The sequence below is a fragment of the Sciurus vulgaris genome (genome assembly GCF_902686455.1).
Source record: "Sciurus vulgaris genome assembly, chromosome: 12".
NCBI lineage: Eukaryota > Metazoa > Chordata > Mammalia > Rodentia > Sciuridae > Sciurus > Sciurus vulgaris.
This window is the reverse complement of record NC_136473.1, coordinates 72,097,806-72,121,553: the sequence shown is the minus strand read 5'-3', so window position 1 is coordinate 72,121,553 and position 23,748 is coordinate 72,097,806. Positions and strand designations below refer to the sequence as shown.

The 23,748-nt window shown below is 34.9% G+C and overlaps 1 protein-coding gene across 1 annotated transcript in view; it reads left to right on the top strand.

Moving 5' to 3' along the window:
• The window catches only part of PPP2R5A (protein phosphatase 2 regulatory subunit B'alpha), a 61,769-nt gene extending 40,093 nt beyond the window's left edge, over nt 1-21,676 (top strand). The window contains exons 4-13 of the mRNA XM_079107601.1: nt 5,472-5,564; nt 9,047-9,177; nt 10,310-10,369; nt 11,169-11,277; nt 11,926-11,979; nt 17,104-17,154; nt 17,410-17,529; nt 17,611-17,738; nt 18,451-18,552; nt 20,491-21,676. Of these exons, the coding sequence (XP_078963727.1) occupies nt 5,472-5,564; nt 9,047-9,177; nt 10,310-10,369; nt 11,169-11,277; nt 11,926-11,979; nt 17,104-17,154; nt 17,410-17,529; nt 17,611-17,738; nt 18,451-18,552; nt 20,491-20,623 (981 nt within the window). The 3' untranslated portion in view covers nt 20,624-21,676. The remainder of the gene's footprint in view (nt 1-5,471; nt 5,565-9,046; nt 9,178-10,309; nt 10,370-11,168; nt 11,278-11,925; nt 11,980-17,103; nt 17,155-17,409; nt 17,530-17,610; nt 17,739-18,450; nt 18,553-20,490) is intronic.
• Nucleotides 21,677-23,748: the final 2,072 nt, after the last annotated feature.

Sequence of the window (23,748 nt, the reverse complement as noted above, 5' to 3'; positions counted from 1 at the left end):
AAAATTTGCTTATGTTTCCAAAGTATTTTTCTTCCTTAATAGTTCTTTATCTCTCTTTTTGCTTAACTTGCTTTTCTTCTTTGGGGGTGCCTGCTATTCATAGTGTTGGCTCTTTTTTGCCTCTGTGATCTCTTATTTTCTCTTAAACTCTTGTTTTTAATCTCTTCATTCTTTTGGGTGATTTTAGGTTTTCTTCTGTCTCATCCTCTTTTTTCCTTTATTCCCTGACTCTAGTTACAAGGCAGTCTGAGAGAGTGAATATTTAGTTTCTGCAGAGTTAGGTAAAGGGAATAGAATGGGTGTTAGGTTAGTTAACCAGCAGTGCTTTACCACAGACAAGAACTATAAGAGGGAAGCGTCTCTCTTAAAGAAAATAAATATGGTGCATTTTTAAATAACAAACAATAGGATAGATCATCAGTAACATCAGCTACTTTCAACATAGTCCCTGGGAGATATAGAGGATCTTTGCTTAATATGTGGGTGCAAGGCATTACGTCAGATTAAATTGTTTTTTTTTATTTTGCAAGGACTTATATTTTTAATGGCCATTATATTTTCTTTTATTATTAAAGACAAGAGAAATAAAATTACATTCTATTCAGGACACTTCAGGCAGTAGTTTGCTTCATTACTTATTTACTTATTCTGTTTATTTAATTATTCTTCCACATACAATGGAAGTAGACTCTAGAATTAGTGAAAGCTGATAATTTTAATATTTATCAGCACATTAAAGCTTATATAATTAGAAAATGTGAAGTGGTAAATTATTTTTAATAGAACTGTATGCCAGATCATCTGAAACATCCGAAATTTTGTGCCATAATTGGTATAAAATTAGTGATACTGTATTTCATATCACAAAGATTTTAAAAACATGACATTCTCGTTAGCTGACATTACTTTTTTTTTAATAACGTGGAGCAGGATGGTCTGAAAAAGATTCCTTAATTAGTCTGAATTTTTAAAAATAAAGGCAGTTTTTCCATTAGAATATTTTTATATACTCAAGGAAATTAACAGTAGAAATTCAGCCAAATAAACAGTATGCTTTCCACTTTTCACTGGTATAATCTGAACTTTTATTTAAATTCCCTGAAATGAGTATTTCTTAACATTTTAGGAGGTGGTAAATTACTTTCAAAATAGGATTTCTAAAAAATGGGTTCTCACCCAGGACACGTCCCACAGGGACCCACAAGACATTTTCATTCATCCATGGTTCCTTGAATAAAAGATTGCTCTAGATACATATGTTTATAGTTTAAAAATATTCCTAATTATTAATATTTGGCATATAATTTTTAAATTTGGCTATTAAGGACATCAGAAACTACTAAACACTGTCACTTGATTTATAGGATTTGTCATACTGTGGCTACATACATATTTAATCATCTTAAGGTTTCTTACAGAATATTTGAAAAGCTGCTCTGGTAATGAGATTATAGAGAGTTATCACACAGAAGAAATTCGTTCAATGAATGTTTCCTCCCCTGTTATAAATGTGCTTTGAATCAAATGGCTTGTATTTTTATGTTTTGCTTATCAGATCCTTAACATGAGAAATTATTTTGATATGGTAGAAAATAAACACTGAGTTGTTAATGAAGAAGAGTAATCACAAGTAATCCCAAAACCTTCCAGACTTTTGGTTCCTTAACCCTTTTTGTGAATTTTCTAAAAATGCTAATTCACAAGTTTTTCTCTTCCTGCTTCCTTTCACATGTAATGGAAATATCAATGAGCAATTGAATAAAGGGAGACAGAAAAAAGAGACAAAAGACCTTTTCAGTACCAGGAATGGGTTATATATTTTAACTTACCAAGTGTAGTTTTACATGGTAATTGTTAACGGTAATGGTTAACGTATAACAGTTCAAAGTTATATTCTCTTTTCTTTCCTGTTACTGTTTTCTGTTTATTGATGAAGAATAATATAGTAAATTTCTGTTTATATCCTTTTAGGTAATTAGGAGGTTACCAGCTTGGAATACACATACCAATATTGTATAATGTTTTCTTTTTCTTTTATTAATTACTTCAGTGGCACAGATAATTAAGATTTAATTAATAAAGCCAGGCATGGTGGCATGTGCTGCTCAAAAGAACATATACCTTTTTAGGAATAACCTGTATTTTAGAGAATATAAGGATCTTCTCTGTGGCCTCTATAATTAGAAATTTAGACTAGTAACATGCATATTTTACAGTGTACACCTTTACATTCAAATAACTCTTGTTGGTCAGATAGTATATTTTAAATATTCGCATGTGTTAAGAATGTAAAATGATAGGGATCATAGCCTCTGTCACTACAATATTGACACAGAAATAAAAAGAAGTGTCTTCTCTCCTTATGGAAGGTTGAGAAAATTTTGTATTACTTTGACATTTTAAATTACGAACAGTTATTATTATCTTTTTAGTTCTTTTTTGTTTTTGTTCTTTTTAGATATACATGACAGTAGATTGTATTTTTGACATACAATAACTTCCCGTTCTTGTGGTTGTACATGATGTGAAGTTACACTGGTCACGAATTCACATATGAACACAAGACAGTCTACTGTCTTTTCCATTCCCATTCTCCCTCCCTCTCTTCATAGTTCTTTTGTTTGTTTGTTTGTTGTTTGAGACAGCATCTTGCTGTGTTGCCCTGGTTGATCTTGAACTCATGGACTCAAGTGATCCTCCCACACCTCAGCCTTCCAAGTAGCTGGGACTGTAGGTGTGGGAACCACACCTGGCATCTTTTTAGTCCTACAGATAAAAAAACAAAGGGGAAAAAAAAACAAGCCTTACCAGACTTAAACTGTTCAATGTTCATGCAGTATCTGTTCTGTTTTCACAGGATTACAGGGAGAAAAATAGATCCTTAGAGAACTAAGGTTTTGTTGGTGTTTACTGTGTGCCAGGCAGCGCTCTAGGCATTTCATGTGTCTCATATAGATCTACATATGTTAATTCTTATCTGAATTCTCTCATATATTAAATCAATTTTCAAAACCCCTTTACAATAGTTTCCTCTTAATAGAAGTTGGAAAGCATGTGGTCACTATACCCCTTAAAAAGAAGTCTTATCCTCTTAGGACCAAACATTTTCAGTTTCCTTAACTTTTTGTATAAGTTTTATAGATACTAAATCATCTGTACTGTTTTCTGTTATACTGTCTATAAAATCTTTTAGTGGTGAAGACCAGAATTTTATATTTTATTTTGACTACCTTAGAAAAGACATGGTCAGAACTCCGTAGCATAGGAACATTATCCTCCATTCCCTATGCTTTTTTATTCTTCATCTTTAGGGTATGTTTTGGTGTGCAAAAGTAGGAACAGCCATACCTATAATACATATAATACATGTGTATAATATACATATAATATTAGTGAACTAAAGCCATTGCTGAAGTGTCTGTTATTCTTCGCAACCCCATTTCTTAGATTCTTTGAGCATGTAGAAGAATATAGAGAAACTAACACAGAAACACGATCTCTTAACAACTATGATTTCCATTAATATTTATTAATCATCTGTTTTGTGCCAGGCATTCTAAACATTGGGGTAAAGTACAGAACTAAGCAAAGGTCTTTACATTCTAGTGGAAAAGAACTACATATCTTACAATGTAGACCTTTGTAATAATAATAATCAAATAAATACATCCTATGTCAGGATATGATTAAGTACAAGAAAAAATCAGGATTAAGGGATATGTAGATAGTGTTTCTGGGGGCAGGGTTCATTTTTACAGAAGAAAAATCTTGTGCCACTTTGAGGATTTTCATCTCTGTAGATCACTAGTGTTTTTCTGCTTCTATCTGGAATAATTATGCATCATGTAAATAGATAAAATTGCCATCCTTTTTTTTTTTTTTTTTTTTTTTTTTTTTTTTTTTTTAAATGCGGTGCTAGGGATGGAACCCAAGGCCTTGTGCTTGTAAGGCAAGCATTCTACCGACTGAGCTATCTCCCCAGCTCATTTCTTTAGAGATGCTGAGTTGGTTGTATAACAGCACTTTCTATCTAATCTTGATGGATCATTTGATGTTCACTGCGTCAAGTAAATGATGTAGATGAAAACTGTTTTAAAAATTATATGTGGTATTTGTGAATGACAACTTTCAACTATATATATAAATACACACACACACACACACACACAACAATGTATATTTTAGAGAATTTAGTTTGATTTAGAGCTTGATGTCAGGCAAGTCTCCCAGAGGACACACTGTTACTCTTAAAACTGTTAAATCTTAACATCCTGTATTTCTGATGTAGATCTGAAGAGTAGATAGGCTAGCACGTGCCCGTTTGGCTAACTGTCACCACCTTTCCACAGATTCTTAACTTCCACTGAACTAGGGATCTGCATAAGGATACTGAGTCTGGGATTCTGTACCACCAACTTACACCCTGCACATCTTCAAGACATGTACCTGCCTTTCTATTATGTACCTCCACTTTCTTCTTGGCTTGTCCAGAATCCAGCTGAATGCAGGGCTCAGTTTGTACATCTCCCTCAAACCTTGTCCTGCTGACCTCATTCCACAGTGTAACAGCCCTTTGCTAAATGTCTTCTGCACTCATAGTCTGTGCCACATAATTAATAAATACGATTAGTATACCTTTTATATATTTTTAATATTTAAATACTAAATATTTAGTGAGAGAAGGGAAGAAAGGGGGAAAAAAGATGACTATGTTAAATCCACAGACCCTACAGCATTCACCATAGAGCAGATTTTTACTATGAAGATCGATAATACTCTAAGACTAACAACAGTCTTGTGATCTAAGCATATATTATTTTGTTTGATGCCTCTTTCCCCATCTATGCAAAGGAAGCAATGCTTATGTGGTCTAATATTACCTATTTTTTTCATTTATTGTGCATTAATGATAAAACAAGAAAAAGAGGTTGATGCCAATGTTTACTTATGGATAATTTTCAAACAACAATATAGTTAATTTTGCTTTGGGTACAAACATACCAAAAAATGCTCAAAACTACACATGGAGTTGGTCTCCCGTGGGCTGCCGTGCAGTTTTGTTGACCACACCACTCACTCAGTGCCTGTTTTCATGTCCGGAACCATGCTATGGGCCATGTGAACAGATGTGAGGCATTGCACAGCTCCCGAGAGCGTGTTCACTAACCAGGGAAGCAAGACAGAATTTATTGGCTTAGGAGATCAAACAGCAAAATGTTTTTTAAAAACTGTACTTTTTTTTTTTCCTTTTTCCCGGTGCCGGGGATTAAACCTTGGGCCTTGCACATTCTAGGCAAGTGCTCTACACTGAGCTACATATGTAGCCCTAAAAACTCTTATTTTCTAATTTTATAATTTCAGAAATCTCTCTACTAAGTTGGTAAGGGAGGTGTGTTTTTTGTATAAGGTACGATAACTTGGTGTAGAATTTTCTAGCATCATCTTAGCTTTTATTTGACTTTCTCTCATAGTTGGTGTATGAATTCTTCTTGAGATTTTTGGAGAGCCCTGATTTCCAGCCTAGCATTGCAAAACGATACATTGATCAGAAATTTGTACAACAGGTAAGGAACTCTTATGTCCTAAATTTTTTATATTCATCTCAGCAGTGATTAATTTATAATTAAAGTAGTCTTCCAAAACTTAAAATGGTTTATTTTAATTTGACATCATTTAATATTCTTGCCAGACAATTAGGATAAAAATGAAGAAGTGTTAAGAATATAAAAGTATTTTTTTCAAGGGTGAGCTTCTAATGAAGTCAATCAAATCATCCTATCCAGTCCTGAATTCTCAGTTATTTTATAAAGACCAGAGATGCTAGCCTTTCTGCAGTATCTACTGAGAAAATTTGGTATGACCATTCAATCAAAGGGTCCAACTTTTGTTTTAGATTTTTAAGTCTTTGTACTTGAACTTGGTGTATGTTTTAGGCATTGTGACTTTGAACTGAGGCTCCTTTCCATCAACAAGCATCAGTTCTCTTTCCCCTTACCACCTTAGGCATCCTAGCCACCCAGTTCCTAAACCACAGATAAAATGGGATCATGAAGTGGTAAACACAGGCAGTATCTTCTGTCTTTTTATAAATTGGTTATTAGATCATTTTTGGAGCTTACATACTCACAATTTCTAGGAGTATGCTCACTTTTTTTATTTTCAAACTCTTTTCAACACTTTAGAAATTGTTGAAAAAAAAAAAAGTATTCTGACCAGTTGCTGTGGATAAATGAAAAACATTTGTCTGCCTAACTATTCAAGTACCTCTTCATAAATTGCACAGAAATATTAAATGTGTGTTAACAGTAAAATATACATTCCAATCGTGAGTAAAAATCAGATTAAATCAAGCTGTATTATTTGGGTGATTGCAAATGAAAGCATATTTTATTTCATTCTGTATTTCTCATGGGGGTTATACACACAGACAAACACACACAGAATATATTTTGATACTAGGGTTTGAACCCATGGGTGCTCTACCACTGAGCTACATCCCCAGCCCTTATTTTCAAGACAGGGTTTCACTAAGTTACTGAGGCCAGCTTCAAACTTGTGATCTCCCTGCCTCAGTCTCCCAAGTTGCTGGAATTACAGGCATGTACCACTGCACCTGGCTTCATGTGAGATATATTTAAAGAACTCTAGTAATGCCATATTAAATCACATCTCAGATAACAGCAGGTTAAGGGGAACCTTATTTAGTGCTTTCTTTGACTGGATGCTGGATTTTTCTATGAGTTTGAGAGAAAAAAACTGGAAGGGTAGAACCCATTTTCTACCTTCTACTTCAAATGCCTGAATTGTCTGAGAAGCTAAGGCCCAGAATTTGATTTTAGCAGTTTATATGATCTGTTTTTTGTTTTTTTGAGTTTTTTTGTTTGTTTGTTTTTTGGTACCTGGGATTGAACTCAGGAGCACTCGACCACTAAGGCACATCCGCAGCCCTACTTTGTATTTTATTTAGAGACAGCGTCTCACTGAGTTGCTCAGTGCCTCACTTCTGCTGAGGCTGGCTTTGAACTTGCGATCCTCCTGCCTCAGCCTCCCAAGCCACTGGGATTACAGGCATGCACCACCGCACCCGGCAATGATCTGCTTTCACAGATCACTTCCTGAGGTATTCTTGGGGTGCTACTTTAAAAATGTATGTATGAGAACTCTTAGCTTTTGTATTTTAAAATGATTTAAGACTTAAAAAGGCAGGAGAAAAATTATTAAACTTGGAAAACAGCTGCATAATTATAATTTATGTTCAAGTTAGAATTTCAGAAGAAAGGAGGAAGCTAAGATTGTGCTGAGCACTGTCCTTATTTGCTTTTATATTACAAGCCAGACCACATCCAATTTCACATAGCTAGTTGGAGGCCCAATCAGGATTTGAGCTAAAGTCTCTATGTTAGCACCTTCTCCTAAGGAAAATTTGGTCTTATTTTATCAATAAAGATACAGGCTCAGAGGTTATGAATGACCCTTATAAGCACCTTGATATTAGTAGCAGAACCAGGATAATGGGTTTCCTGATTATTAGTTTTGTGTATGTTTCATCATGTGACTATTATATTTCTAAATTATTTGTTTAGATTATAATATTTGAAAATAGATTTATTTAAATAGGTTTGAAACTTAGCTAACAACTGTTCTCTTATGTTTTCCTCTTAAAAATCAACTGTATTGAAATATTTGTTCTTGACTTAGACACAATGACCTTAACAATTAAAGGCCCCTTTCATTAATTTGGAAGCATGTCTTTCAAGTAAACCCAACATCAGAAACTTGAATTTGAGTGTAAGATGAGCAGTTTAACTATTTTTAATTAAAATCATTTAAACTGAATTAAGCATATTAACATAATTTTCACATACCATGGTTTTTGTTTTGTTTTGTTTTGTTTTGTTTCTTACTGGAGACTCATGCATTGCCTTACTTAACCTAGCCAACAAAGAGTGCAAACTATGAGCAATTAACTTGTCAGGTATATATAAAAATGGCTTGCTGGGTGCCATGGTGCACGCCTGTAATCCCAGTGGCTTGGGAGGCTGAGGCAGGAGGATTGCAAGTTCAAAGCCAGCCTAAACAAAAGTGAGACACTGAGCAGCAACTCAGTGAGACACTATCTCTAAATAAAATATAAAATGGGGTTGGGGATGTGGCTCAGTGGTTGAGTGCCCATGGGTTCAATTCCTGGTATCCATAAGAAGAAGAAGAAAAAAAAAAACTTAAGCCATCACTAAGCCTCAAAATACCCACTTGTGTTGGAGTTGTATATATATGCAATTATATACAATTATAATTAAAGGCACAATGGAATAAAAACTTCTGATGAGGTTGCAAGCTTTGGGTCTAAACTTAGTATAATTATCAGTACCAAAGTTCAGAACATAAAAATCCACATGACACACATATGGTAATGACGTTTTGAAGTTTTTAAATTAAGTTTTTAAAACTTCATTTATTTGATGATGTGCAATCTAAAAGCTTAAGGTGTTAACTTACTATCAAGAAGCATTAAACACCTCTCAAATTTTTACACTCTAAAAATTATAAGCTATGTTTAATAATCAAGAGAAGGATAGAATGTTAAAAATCAATGGTAAGGTAAAGGGATTTTTTTTTTTTTTTTTTTTTTTTTTCCCAGTGCTGGGGATCAAACCCAGGGCACTGGACTGGAGTTGTGGCTCAATGTGGAGTGCTTGTCTGGTGCATGTGGGGCTCCTGTATTGTATCCATCTACAAGTAAAAAAAAATTTAAAAAAAAAAAAAAAAGGACCCAGAGCACACTACCACTGAGCTATATCCATAGCCCCCCAAAAGCATTACATTGTTTATATTATTTGTTGTGTCATTTTAAAAATGAAATTAATGAAAAGAAATACTCCCTAAGCTTTTCTTTTGCTCTATTTATTTACAAGGATAAAATCAATCTGATAAGGCAGAATCTTTTAAGAAAAAATTTAAAGATTTCATGGATACTCTTAAAGTCAAAATAAAGTGAAGTTTTAGCTCGATTATTTTTTAAAAGTAATTTCTCAGATTTTTTTTAAAGCTCCTGGAGCTTTTTGATAGTGAAGATCCCAGAGAACGTGACTTCCTGAAGACTGTTCTGCATCGAATTTATGGGAAATTTCTTGGACTAAGAGCTTTCATCAGAAAACAAATTAACAATATTTTCCTCAGGTAAATTATTCATATATTCCTAAATAGACACCCCCCCCCATCTTGTCTTCATTCAAATCATTTTACATTAATTTTTGACATCTGAAATCTGCAAATATAACTGATAGTACTAGGGTCATTTTTAGTTTGTTTCGTGGATATCGTTTGATTGCATCTTTTTAGAAACCACAGTGGAGAGTAGTAAATGAGGTTAATTTTTTGATAGACAGTACCAATCTTATTCATATTTATGGTTTATTGAGAGGAGAATTTATCTGTTCCTTTTGAGCTTATTTAATTTTTTTGTATAAGTACTATTTAAACCAGTGGCTCTTGAAATTACTTTCTATTGACTTTTCTGACAATCTACTTAACTATTTATGGGGACTCTCATTTGACTACTGTTAATCTGTTAAATATTTTGCTTCAAATCAGGATACTTCACATTTAACACCCAACATTTCAGGTTTTTTTAAAATTAGTTGAAGACCTGGCCAAAGTAGGCCAGCATTCCCATGTTCAGTAGTTGTGGATGAGTGACAACTCCCTCCTCCAGGGAGAGCATCTTCCACGTTTCTCTCGTCATCTAAGTCCACTTCAGTCGTGTGCTGGCCTACTGTATTTGAGTTTATGATCCCCAGCTTCAAAGGAGATCCTAGTATTTTAGGGCTAGGCAGCCTATGTTATTTGAACAAAAGTCGCATTACTATATACCAGTCTTTTTTTCTTGGATTTTCCTGTGAGAAGCGGTTTTCTATTTTGAAAAGTATTTCGAAACCCATCTTTCTTTTTTTTTTTTTTTTTTTTTTTTGTGGTGCTGGGGATTGAACCCAGGGCCTTATGCATGCGAGGCAAGCACTCTACCGAGCTATATCCTCAGCCCCCCATCTTATATATTAAATAAGATGGAATATTCCACGTGAAATGATATTTGTTCTTTCCACATGTCAAGTTTCACAAAAGTATATGATTTAGTAGGAAATAGATCTTTTGCTAAGATTGCTATGAATTAACTGATTTGGAGCAAATGAGCTTACGAAGAAAACCCCAAGCATGCCTGTATTTCACACTGTTGCCTGTAGCATGATTTCTTCACCTTCCTGTTTCTTCTGGTTTTCTGAAGTTTATTATATCTACTTTATTTTAAATTCAGGTTTATATATGAAACAGAACATTTCAATGGTGTCGCTGAACTCCTTGAGATATTAGGAAGGTAGGTCAGGTTTTCTTGTTCTTTTTATTCATTAAGTAACTTTGAATATTCTGTATACTAAATCTTAGCTAGAATTGAAGCATTTATTTCCTATTTTAGTGTTTAAATATAGAGCAGAATGCAAGAAGTTGGGGTTCAGTCCCCTGTACTACAGGGAAAAGTAGTTGTTTCTCAGGATACGGTGAATATTTGATGAAGTTAAAGGAATTCTTGTTCAGTATTGATAGATCATTCCTTATTCATCTCTTCTTTTTATCATAATCTTCAGTCTCTCAGTTTTAGTTTGCATAAACATTTTGCAAAAAACTGCCTTATTCACTACAAAACAGTATTAACCTGAGAATTTAGAACCCTCTATTACTGTTCAGAGAATTAATATTTAGAAAATAAGCATGGAGAGAACTACGACTTAATTGCAGATTATCCAACAAAGTAAAAGAAACTACCCATTTACTTCAGAAAATTCTGAAAATTCTAACTATTGTGACATTGACTCCTATGGCTTTAGGGAGAAAAATAAAGGCAAAATGCATAAATAAAGTGAAAGTCTTTATAGAAAATGAAACAAATTACACACTATGGCATTAGTTGGCAGACATAATTTTCTTTTGGGATTACTTAGAATGACAGAAGAACAGAATTCATAGTACTAGTCTTTCTAAAGTAGTTCAAAGATGAATGAATGCACAACACCAGGATTGAAGCAGAGCACTGTTCCTTATGTATTCGTGGATAGTATCACTATTAGGAACAAAATAGTAACTACTGAATCCTCCTCCCTGCCTTTTTCTCCCTCCAGTATTATCAATGGCTTTGCATTGCCACTGAAAGCAGAACATAAACAATTTCTAATGAAGGTTCTTATTCCTATGCATACTGCAAAAGGATTATCTTTGTTTCATGCTCAGGTAAGTTTCAAATGAAATGAATTTTGTTTAAAAGACAAATATAAAGGCAGAGAAATATTGAGATGACAATTTTAAGTTTACATAGTTTGCTTTGTAAGTTGCCTACAGCAAATTTGCATTATAGGTTTAAAATATTATATTTAGTTATTAAACAAAACCACTGGACTCTTAAGTGCAGATACGGAAAAATTAAATTAATGTCAAGTTTACTTATGTTCTGATCCAGGTCCTGACCTCATTAACTTTGTGACTTTGAATAAATCCCACATTTCTTCAGACTGTACTTGTAATCATGAAAACTAGAAAGATTTTGGTCTCCTCTATTAATATTTAGAGAATAATACTATGTCAGTATAGGCACATATGTAATACATGCTAAAAAACTAAATCGTTAGCTCTAGACTTATTTCAGTGAACATCATAGTCAGAAATCACTATTTTTAAAAAAGAAATTTTGAACTAGAAATTACTTTCAAGATTAAAAAATTATACATTTTGAGTATATTCATTTTTATATATTGAAATAAACTAGAGTAAAATTTGTCAAAGTATTTTTTTTTTTTTTTTTTTTTGGCTAAATACAAAAAACTTCCATCCCTACATGTTATTTCACTCAATAACATTTATAAACTTTTCTTTACCGTCTAGCTAGCATACTGTGTTGTACAGTTCCTGGAGAAAGATACAACTCTGACAGAACCAGTAAGTATTCTATTCTTGTTCATGTTTTTGGTCTGCATTAATAGCATTTCATTTTAACTTTCTGTGTAGTCTCACAGTTATTGAACAGTAGTAATAATGTACCTTAAGCTAAAATCACTTAGGAGGAGGAATGTGATGTTGATCTGTAAAGAACAGGGCTGGGGGCGGGGGAGACTGCTCATGAGTTATGTGTCTTGAATAATATAAATAAAGATGAATATTAATAGGTAGTAACTGAGATGTGTGATGATAGGATCAAACGACCACAGTGAAATTTTATATGCATATTATCTTTATTGATAATATTTACTTTTAATTTACCTTTCAGAATTAAAATATACGGTGAAGTTTCAAAACTAATCCCTTGAGTTTTTGTTTTACTTTTAGAAATAGGATGTTGCCTATTATTAAAGATAAATCTCAAGATAGGACACTTCCTTGCCTTTAAGATGTAATCCGAGAATAAAGGTTGTTTACATTATGAATTTGCATAGCAATTTAGTCCTTGAACTCTGTGGCTTATTTGTCCATAAAATGAAAATTAAGGAGAAAAGAAAGACAGCTTATTATGCAAAAAGAGCTGAGGTAGGGTGAAATACAAATGAATAGAAACTATTTTAACCTTGGTGAAATAAGTATTTTCAGAGAATGCCTTCTAGACATTTTAAATTAATATTTAAACTAAGATAGTTGTGAAGAAGAGCAAAAGGTTTGAAGGATTATTTTTTAAAGATTTTTAAAAACCTTTTTAGGCGCCCCCTAGGGATGCTTGAAAAAAATATGTACTGATGATGTCTTCTTTCACTTGAACCTTTTATAAAGGAACAAGAATTTTTCTACTTCCTTTTTTTTTTCTTTTAACTTTTTTTTTTTTTTTTTTTTTTGAGTTTTAGATTCACAGTTGTTGCTGAAAAGTTTTGAAAGATAAATCAGGAGAAATAGGCGCTCAGTATTTTCACATGAAAATATATAACCTCTAAAGGAGATCAACACTTAATATAAATCCATATTAACTCCTCTTAGAACTGAGAAAAAGAAAATACATATAAGTCATGGTTCATGCCTGGTAAATAGTAAACAGTATAATTTTACTTGTTGATTGGGGTAGATAAGGAGGATAGGTGATTTCTTTTTAAAGAGAAGATTAGAGAGAAAAATGATACCCAGATATTTGGCCTGGGTGAGTTGGGTTAATGGAAACAGGCAAGAGGAAGGTTCATGTCCAGGTAAACAAAGGAAAATATTTTTCAATTCATAAAGATTTCTACATACACAGATTTTGCAATTTCTACCATAGGCCATTCCAATGCCCAAATTATGACATTACTTGGGTTTCAGCCTTCAAACAGTACCCAACATAATGATGGTTCAAGTTGATGATTTTTCATCTTTATGGTGGTTTGAAAACAATCTTCATTCAGAAGAAACCATACTTCAGATTTTGACCCTTCCCCAAGCCAGCCATACATGGTATAATACACTCTCATAATGCTGGGCAGTGGTAGTGAGCCACAGCTCCCAGTCAGCTACCATCACAAGTCAACAGCCAGTACTCCATGGGGCACCATGTTACCAAACCATGATATTTCATAGGTCAGATGTTTCACAGGCGTTTTTGACAGGCTATTTCCAACTTAATGATGGGTTTACTGGGAGGCAACACCATCATCATCTGTACTAGTTATCTGGAAACCTGCACTCATATCAAAGCCACCTACAAATTATAAACAGGCTAGGGCTTTTGCTATCTTATTATATCTAAAAGTATCTAAATCTTGAAATTATTGTTACTTTCTGAAATGGAAATCACAGTTACTTCTATTTGTAAAGATAATGTATATTAAATTAGTTTCACACAATACAAAATTAAAGCACAATGTGAAAGTTCCCTGAAATTTTGTCCTTTAGCTATAATAAGTTGGTGAATATAGTCCTGAATATAGTTATAGAGATAACATGGTTATCTCTCCATGTTAATCCACTTCATTTTTTCCACTTTGGCATAAAATCTCATTAATGGGTAACTATTAATTAATCCTCTCTTAGTGGACACTTGAGTTTTTTGAGATTTCTACTGCCATAAACATGTTGCTGGGGAGAGCGTGTTTTGGGGTGTTAGAATTGTGTTCTGTATCCTCTCTGTGGTGTTGGTTACAAACAAGTCTTTGTAAATCCTCAGAACAATCTGTCAAAAGCAAAAGAGGGATTTTACTATCTGAAAATTTGAGAAATAAAAACATTTGAAAAGTAAAATTTGTGCTGCTGAGTCAGACTATGTGCAAATTTTAACATATTAGATGTTGCATTCCAAAAAGTTTAGACCGTATTCACAATACTCTATTCCAGAATGTGACAATACTTATTTTCCTTTACGGTTAGCTGATCAATGCTAAATCCTAAGTTTAATGATCTTTGTTTATCCTAAAAGGTGTGAAATATTTTAATTTGCTATTTTGTTATACCAGGATCGAGCCATCCTTTTTGTGTGTTTACTGGTCATTTTCATATATATACATATATATACACATACATATATATATATATATATATATATATATATTGTGTGTGTGTGTGTGTGTGTGTGTTGCTGGGGATTGAACCCAGGGCCTTGTGGATGTGATTCGAGGAAAACACTCTTATCAACTGAGTTACATCCCCAGGCTGGTTATTTATATTTCTGTCCTTCTTTTATCCCTTTCCCTATTGTATTTTGCAAAGACTTTTTGTCCACTTGGAGTTTATTTTTGAATATACTGTTTATAATCTTTAAAGAAAATATTTTTATGTCATATCTATTTCTTTGTCATACTTAGAAAAATCTTTCTATGGGCTGGAGTTGTAGCTCAGTGGTGGACTGCTTGCCTAGCATGTGGGAGGCACTGGGTTTGCTCCTCAGTACCACATAAAGATAAGCAAATTAAATAAAGATATTGTGTCCATCTAAAACTAAAAAATACTTTTTTTTTTTTTTTTTTAAATCTTATCCCCTTGCCAGTTGCAGTGGCAGACACCTGTAAATCCAAGCTTTTCAGGAGGCAGGAGGGTCGCAAGCTTGAGGCCAGCCTTAGCAAGACCCCATCTCAAAATAAAGAGGCTGTAGCTCAGTAGTAGAGTGGCCCTGGTTCCCAGTGCCACAAAAAAAAAAAAAAAAAAAGGGAAAAAGAAAACTGTTTCTACCCCCCCTGAAATTATAAAAATAGTCTCACTAATTTTTGTAGTTTTCTAGTTATATATTCCAGTTATTTTAGAGTTACCTTTTACTTTTACATCTTTATTCTAGCTATAGTTTCCTAGGCTCCATAATGAGTCAGCACAAACTTGGTGGCTTCAAACAACAGAAACTTACTCTCGCACTTCTGGAGGTCAGAAGTCAAGATGTCACCAGAGGCCCTAAGGGAGACAGACATTCTATTCCATGCCACCTTTGTCATGTATTAAAACCATATATGCCTGAGTCTGTCTAGATACTCTTCTATTTTATTTATCTTTTCTGTCAGTTTCTATGCTGATATGGGTAGTATAGGTTCTGTTCCATTAATCTTCCCTCACCAAAAAATAAATAAATCTTGGCTATTGATTACATTTAACCAATTTTAAAATAAATATTTACATAGTTCCAAAGATAACTCAATTGGTGTTTGGAATTTATAGATTAAGTACAAGAGAAAAAAATAGTTAATAGTCCTATTAGGTGGCCAATAGATTTTTTTAAAGGACAGGAGAAAGAATAACTGTAGTAGTTGTTTATGAAAGCCATTTTTAATCTATTAAAGATTTTTATATATTACTTTTTATCTAGTCACATACTGAATTTTTCTACTCATTCTAGTAATTTTAAGGAAGCATATACTACTATATACTTAAATATGATTCTATTATTCCTTGCCATCATTATTCATCTAATTCCTTTTATCTTACTGAATCATGGCTTCCAAACTGTGTTCCTCCCAAATTTAACTTGAATGGGAGTTCTTCATTACTGGATCAGATCAGCAAACTATTAAGTGACCTATAAGGCTAAAAAAACAAAACAAAACGTATTTCCACAATTCCTTCAGGCTTAGATGGTTTTGTAGCCTGTATCTAAAAAACCATTATGTAAAATGAGTGCTGATGGTCTCTGATAAATTCTCTTGGTTTTGTCTTTTTCTTTTTTTTTTTTAATCAGAATATATAGTCAGCCAGGCATGGTGGTGCATGCCTGTAATCCCAGCGGCCTGGGAGGCTGAGGCAGGAGGATCTCGAGTTCAAAGCCAGCCTCAGCAAGGACAAGGCACTAACCAGCTCAGTGAGACCCTGTCTCTAAAATACAAAATAGGGTTGGGGATGTGGCTGTGGCTCAGTGGTTGAGTATACCTTAGATCACTCCCAGATACAAAAAAAAAAATATATATATATATATATAAAATATATATATATTTTATATATATATATATATATATAGTGTCCATCAAAAAAATCAAATAACTGTTCAAAATTATTTAAGATTCTACAATTTTTTTCCTTTTAACCTATAGAGTTGAACCATCCTGGCATTTCTACAACAAGTTATAATTAGCCATGAAATGTTGTTCTGTTAATATACTGTTAGATTTAGTTTAACACAAATTCTTGGCAACTGTGTTTGTTTACATACAAGATCCTTTCTTGCATTTTGGTTATGTAGATTATGCTAGCCATGAAACACACAGGGAAACACTGGCTTTGTGTGTGTGTGTGCTTCATAATAGTTAACAAATTATCTGTTCTTTACGGTTTCTCCCTAAAATAACTTTCCTCCTTTACCCCACCAGTTTATCATGTCTTTTTATTTATTAGCATATACTGCTATTGAAATTGTTTTATTTGTATATTTAGTTGATCACTTATGTCAGTCTCCCTCCATTAGAACAGAAGCTTCATGAAAATCAGAAACCTCTATTTCTAGCATTAAGAACACTACCTGGTATATAACAGGCACTCAGTAAACATTGACGGTTTAAAGCTGAGCAGAAAACCGGGGTATAAACTTAGATATTAAGTATTTTACTTCAGAATAAATGTCAATAATCATCGCCATTAAAAATGTCCTGGGATTAACTAGCTTCATTGTTCAATTCACTCTAAAGTTTTCTTTTTCTGCAGGTTATCAGAGGACTGCTGAAATTCTGGCCCAAAACATGCAGTCAGAAAGAGGTGGGTTCTGTTCACTGAACGGTGCACTTTGGCAAAACCGCTGCACCCCAGGCTGTGGACTGCCTCTCGGGCTGGGCTGCAGTGCTGCTGATGCAGATGTGGGGGACCTGGTGGGACAGCTGTGTCAGTAAACTGTACACCAACCAGACCTTTTTTGCTCACTTTATAATTTGTAGATTAACCTCATCAACATGGTATCTATGTAAACATCATATAATTTGTCATTTTTTTTAAAAGAAAATTTTTTTAACCTAGGTGATGTTTTTAGGAGAAATTGAAGAAATCTTAGATGTCATTGAACCAACACAGTTCAAAAAAATTGAAGAGCCACTTTTTAAGCAGATATCCAAGTGTGTCTCCAGTTCCCATTTTCAGGTACGCTATTTCCAGTGACACCATTCTTATTTTTTTACTATGCTTTTCTCTTCGAGTTCTGACATTCTGAATGTTTTTTAGGTTGCAGAAAGAGCCCTGTATTTCTGGAATAATGAATACATTCTCAGTTTGATTGAGGAGAATATTGATAAGATTCTGCCAATTATGTTTGCCAGTTTGTACAAAATTTCCAAAGAACACTGGAATCCGTAAGTGTTTTTATGTTGGTCTTGTGTTGTCTTTCAAACCCTTTTATCATTTGATTTCCTAACTCATACATGAAAACCTGTAGAGAGGGAACTTATGCCAGCGGTTAACATCATGGTTTTATTCTGTTCCGTATTTTATATACTAGAGTTTTATAAAGTTGTAAATGTACTTTAGTATTTGGTGTAAGGTTCTGTACCAGTGCGTGGTCAAACCCCATGGAAGAAGCCAGACGTCCGTGGAGGATGTGCACACTGCTGTGCTGGGGAGGGCTGCGCTGCTCGGTCACCTCTGGGGTTGCAAGATCCTGGGGAGAAGCTGACCCGTTTAAGCCACAGTGATATGCGGAAAGCATGTGTATTTCTCCTTCCTGTAATGTTCTTATTGCTGCTTTCCACTTTTGATTTATGGTAATTAGATCTTTTTTATCTTATTTTAATGTTGTTGCTCGGGGTGTCAAATAATGAGACTAAAGCAGAGATGACGATAACCAGAACATTTTTAGTGAGTTTAAGCATAGCATGGGAAGGATGTAAGTTTTGGAAGTAGACCAGCTTGACCACCACTGGCCGTGGGACTTTGATCACATTATAAGTCTCTGAAACTCAGTTTTGTCATCTCTAAAACACCCCAAATTAAATGAATCAGCCAACATTTAACCCTCGGTACTCTGTCTGCTAGCATCAGTAACAGGACTGGCTTGCTTCGTTTCAGGACCATCGTAGCACTGGTGTACAATGTGCTGAAAACCTTAATGGAAATGAACGGCAAGCTCTTTGACGACCTTACCAGCTCATACAAAGCTGAAAGACAGAGGTATTTTGATATTTTGAAATTTTAAAATTAGCTTAACATTTTAGCTGAATGTGATGCAGTTCAGCAAGGTATCTTCTGAGTTATGTTTACAAAGTCACTTACATGAAACATAATTTGAAAGTCTCTAAATGTGTCATTTCCAGATAAACTAGCCCCAGTGCTTTTATAAATACGCTAAGCAGAAAAAGCAGTGACATTTATTATTTAAGGTTGTCATATAATTTACTTACCCTAATGGTTAGATTATGATTTCATTGTGGATCATAAATCCTATTTATCTCATTCTGAGCCTTAGATTTCAACAGTCTGCTAGCATCTACATTGCGAAATACAGTTTATGCTGAATTTTCAATACCAATGTAAACAATTTGATTATGATATTTATGGAACTTCTGTGCACATGGGCTTCCATAGTGAGCATCACTTTTCAACTGTCCCTTACATCATAGTTTTCACAGTTTTGATGTTGTGGATCATCAGAAAGTGGGGTATAAGGGCAATGCAGCTGTCCTTTGGGAAGGGGGAACTCACATGATACACCTCTGGCTTGGGTTCTAGCACTGTGCTGCTCCTTGTGTCAAATATATTTTAGAGGAGAGATGAGTTCATATCAGCCTTTAGGGACCTTGACTTAGTGGTTACCTCCTTTTGAGAATTTTACAAATTATTATAATCTTGAAATAAATGTTTATGAATAAAACATAAGATAGGCAAGTGATCACTGTACCTGAGTCCACACATCATTCAAGGATAGTGACCATTTACTTCTAATAAGTGTATTATCTGTTCCATTTAGAAAAGCTGATTTATTTTTTACTACAAGTTCCTAGTAATGGTTTTCTTTTGCCAGATACGGAAAGGAGCTAGCCCTTCCTCAAGAATCCAACGTATTATTTCTCTTAAGTAGCAGCCTTTAGGCAGGAATAGAAATTGGCACATGATTTGAGTCCCAGGAAGCCATAGAAAGAAAGAAAAGTGACTAGGCTGTAGATGGACACAATACCTTATTAATTTTTATGTGGTACTAAGGATTGAACTCAGTGCTGCATACATGCCAGGCAAGTGCTCTCCTACTGAGCTGCAGCCCCAGCCCCATGAAAAATGTATTATTTCACATGACTAAGAGTAGTCATTTCTTACTCTCTGCATAAATCAGCAAATCCTTTTAAAGTTCTTTTAAATTACATAGAACTACAAAAATACAAGCATCTGTTTTACACATTCAGAATGGTCTGCTCCAAGTTATTTAGAAATGTTTCCCTTAGCTGGGTGCAGGGGTAATTCTAGTAACTTGGGAGGCTGAGGTAGGAGACTTCACAAGTTAAAGGCCAGCCTCAGGAACTAAGTGAGACCCTGTCTCAAAAAATAAAAAAGAATGTGAATGCAGTGTAGAGTGCCCTGGGTTCAGTCACCAATGCCACAAAACAAATTCACTTTGGAACTGCAATTTTTGTTGAAACAACATATAAAACATTTTGACTTTGAGAGACTGTTCAGACTTCAAGGTTTTCATCTGATACATAAGAGACAGAGGAGAGTAAGATACCAGCTGGTGGTGACTAGAGTTGCAACAGAAGGGTGCTTCAGAATGCCCTTGTGGCCACTGCCATTGGTCTGTCACAGTGATCCAGCTGCTACACCAACCGCAGAAGTTAACATTAGAAACTTCATGTTAAAGTGCCTTGTTTACAGTAAAGCAGGCTTGTGGTAGGGGTGATGTGTGGGGAGGGAAGGCCAGGGGCCACGATGAGCAGGCTAATCCCACTCAGTGAGTGACAGGAAGAACTCAGATGCTCCTGGTAGCTGAGCACCGGTGCTGTCGCAGAGGGATATAAGTGACATGTGGTTCAACGGTGGGTTCTCAATAAACTCCCAAACAGCACCTTTCTTTATCTTCTGAAATAATTCCTGATTACAAAAATTTTGGTTTATCTACAGAGAGAAAAAGAAGGAATTGGAACGTGAAGAATTATGGAAAAAATTAGAGGAGCTAAAGCTAAAGAAAGCTCTTGAAAAACAGAACAGTGCTTACAACATGCACAGTATTCTCAGCAATAAAAGTGCCGAATAAAAAACAGCCTATCACGTCTGCTGGATAGGCAGAGTTTTGTACACTTTTTTGGAATATGTAAAAATTGCAAAGCAAAACCTCATCAGTATAATATAATTAAAAGGCCAATTTTTTTTCTGGCAACTGTAAATGAAAAAAATATATGGACTAAACATAGCCCTGTGCTGTATGGCCACAGTATATTGTAACCTTTGTCTAATCATTGATTTATTGTGTCACTTCTGAAGTTTCACAGAAATGAATTTTATCATCTATGATAAGAGTGAGAAAATTATGGGAGTGGTAAGAATTATGACTTGAATTCTTTTTTGATTGTGTTGCACATAGATCAAGTAGTCCGCTCTGTATATTTTCCCCTTTTATAATGTGCTTTTGACATTGCTGCAGACCTTAGTTACATCTTAGGAAAAAGAGTACGTCCTGAAATAAAACTAAGGTAACATCCTCACCCTTCCCTTTGTCTCTCCCAGAACCAGGATGGTGGGATTACCTGCCCTCAGCCATCCTCACTAAATATATTACTATATTCAGGAATTGAGTAAAACCTTCAATCTCCAGGCTTTTAAAGCACAAAATATAAATAAAAGCTGGGAAAGTAAACCAAAATTCTTCAGATTGTTCCTCATGAATGTCCCCCTTCATCTGCAGCGCCCCAGGGTGAACACTCGCTGCCTCTGGATTCATTCCTCCTCTTCCTCTGCAAGGCTGGAGGCAGGGCCTTTCCAGTCCCCGAACCTGCCCTTCCCCCAGGCCCTCCTGACCCAGGGATGGAGGCTACAAGTCCCACAGTGTGGTGGTGCAGATTGCTAGTTGTCACTGCCTGGCTTTATTTAAAGGAAATGCAGTAGACTTCCTCTGTAGAGTTCTGAAAAAGTTGACTACATAGAGGTCTTGTATGTTTTTACCTGGTCAAGTATTTCTCACATCTTTTGTTATCAGAGTACCATTCCAATCTCTTAATTTGCAGTTGTGTGGAAAAGTGTTTTGTAATGGAAGATCTTCATTGGGGGATTGAGCAGCATTTAATAAAGTCTATGTTTGTATTTTGCCTTATGTGGTCTTTGCTTTTTTCAGCTGTAAGCTTAGCATCCAGGAAGCATGCTCCCCTTTAACATATGTAAACATATTTACAGAAAATTAAGACTAATTGTGAAATGTATTCTAATTAAAAATAGGAAGATTGTGGTTCATAGGTTAGTGTTCTAGTCATTTTCCAACTTTATTTTACAAAGTATTTTCATCAAATTCTAAGTTTCAGATATCCTTCCATCTTCCTTCATGTTTACCTCTAAAATCAGTTTTAATTAAAATTGAGCCAAGATGCTAAATCTCATAATCCACAGACAGAACAGCACATTTTGAATGTGAAGGGCAAGGAGACTATAGCAGTTGCAAGCCAGACATTACTATAACATGTTTCCAACTACTGATGTTCACACACTACTTCTTCAGTCAAAAACCAGCACAGGTGCTGCACAATACTCCCAGGTCATTGTGAAGGTCATCCTCTGTTCTCTGTAGCCCTAGGAAAAACTCCCACTTCCTGCACAGTGGCACAGGTCACACTACATTCTCAAACGACAGAGCCAGCAAGGGGGCCCTTTCAAGCTTGCCACACTTAGCCCCGAGCCAGCAGCAGTGCCGAGGGCCCGAGACCACACAGCTGAAGGATGATCCTACAGAACACTTGACAAGAAGGCAAGCTCTTGACTTCCCAAAACAGGAAAGTCACATCTAAATGTCTATTTCGGCTGGCCAAATAGCCCGCTTCGTAGAGTGCCTGACTCTCATGCTGGAGACCCAGGTTCGAGTCCCCAGCCCTCTGGGATTGTGCAAATACCAAAGAATCGAACACAACTAAATGTCTATTTCGTAGGTTTCGGGGGGATATTTCTTTCACTGAAGACCAGCTAGAGTTCATTTTGACAGGCTACAACTAATAGTTGTTAAAGGTTTGTTTTTATTTTTCTTTGAACAGGTAAATGTGCTCACTTATTTCCTACTTATTAAATATTTTCTTGTATATCTGTTATTAAATATTTATGCTTATTTTCTAAAGCACATTTAATAGGCCTCTCCATTTTCCACAATACCAGGATATAGATTTAGCATGTTCCCTGAAGCAAATTTTATAGATATTTCAGTAATATTACAAGGATTTTAGTTGGGGCTTATTTTTTTAAATTTTTTATTGGGTGCTGGGACAAATAAGCACATGCTGTATCACTGAACTATATCCTTAGCAAAGCTTTAAAAAACAACACAAACCTGTTTACAATACTGTAAATATAAGCTTTTGTGCTTGGCTTTGCATTTATCGTACAGTAAAAATTAATAGACCTAGGCTAAAAATTGAATTCTCATGCTTTTGTGGAACAGCAAAGCAGGAGGAACTATTTCTTTACACAAGTACATTTTTACTATTCAACCAAAAAATCGTTTCTTACTGCTAAGTTAGACACAAGATAAAAATGTCCTACTTAGACATCCGAGTTGTTTTCTTTGGATTATCTAATGGCAGATTGTGAATTCAGAAAATGCTACCGTATCTTCTTTGCATGCAATGGCATGTAAATACTTTGAAACTCTGAAAACAATTTTTATAATCCTCAGTCAGTCAATGTGAAAAATACTAGTTTTTTGGTTTTTTTTTTGTTTTTTTTTTTTTGGTACTCATCTCTGTCAAAAGTTAGACTGATAGCTTTGAGGGTCACACTGCATACCTTTTCTCAGGTGGTTTTGGAGGACACACTGCCCAGCTTATTCATGGGCTGTGATGGATTCCTCTTCCTGGCCACCTACGATCAATCACCACACCCAACTTACCTGCCCCGGAAGCAATCATGACCTACCTCAGGAGTCAGCTCCATCCATGCTGGGAGTCCAGACCCTTGCTACCTTTTGTTTTTGGAGATCACAGCATGAAAGATACTGGTTCCTGTTCATTTAGTGGATATTCATAATGGCAGACTATTCCTTTTGTATTAACCCAACTTTTATTTACCTGTTAATGAAATCAAAATATACTTGAGTAGGTATCTGCTATATACATCTCTCCTAGTGCTTTTGAGTGTTATTCACTTAGACCTGCATTAACATAGACTCCAGCCAGAGAAGGTGGTGTC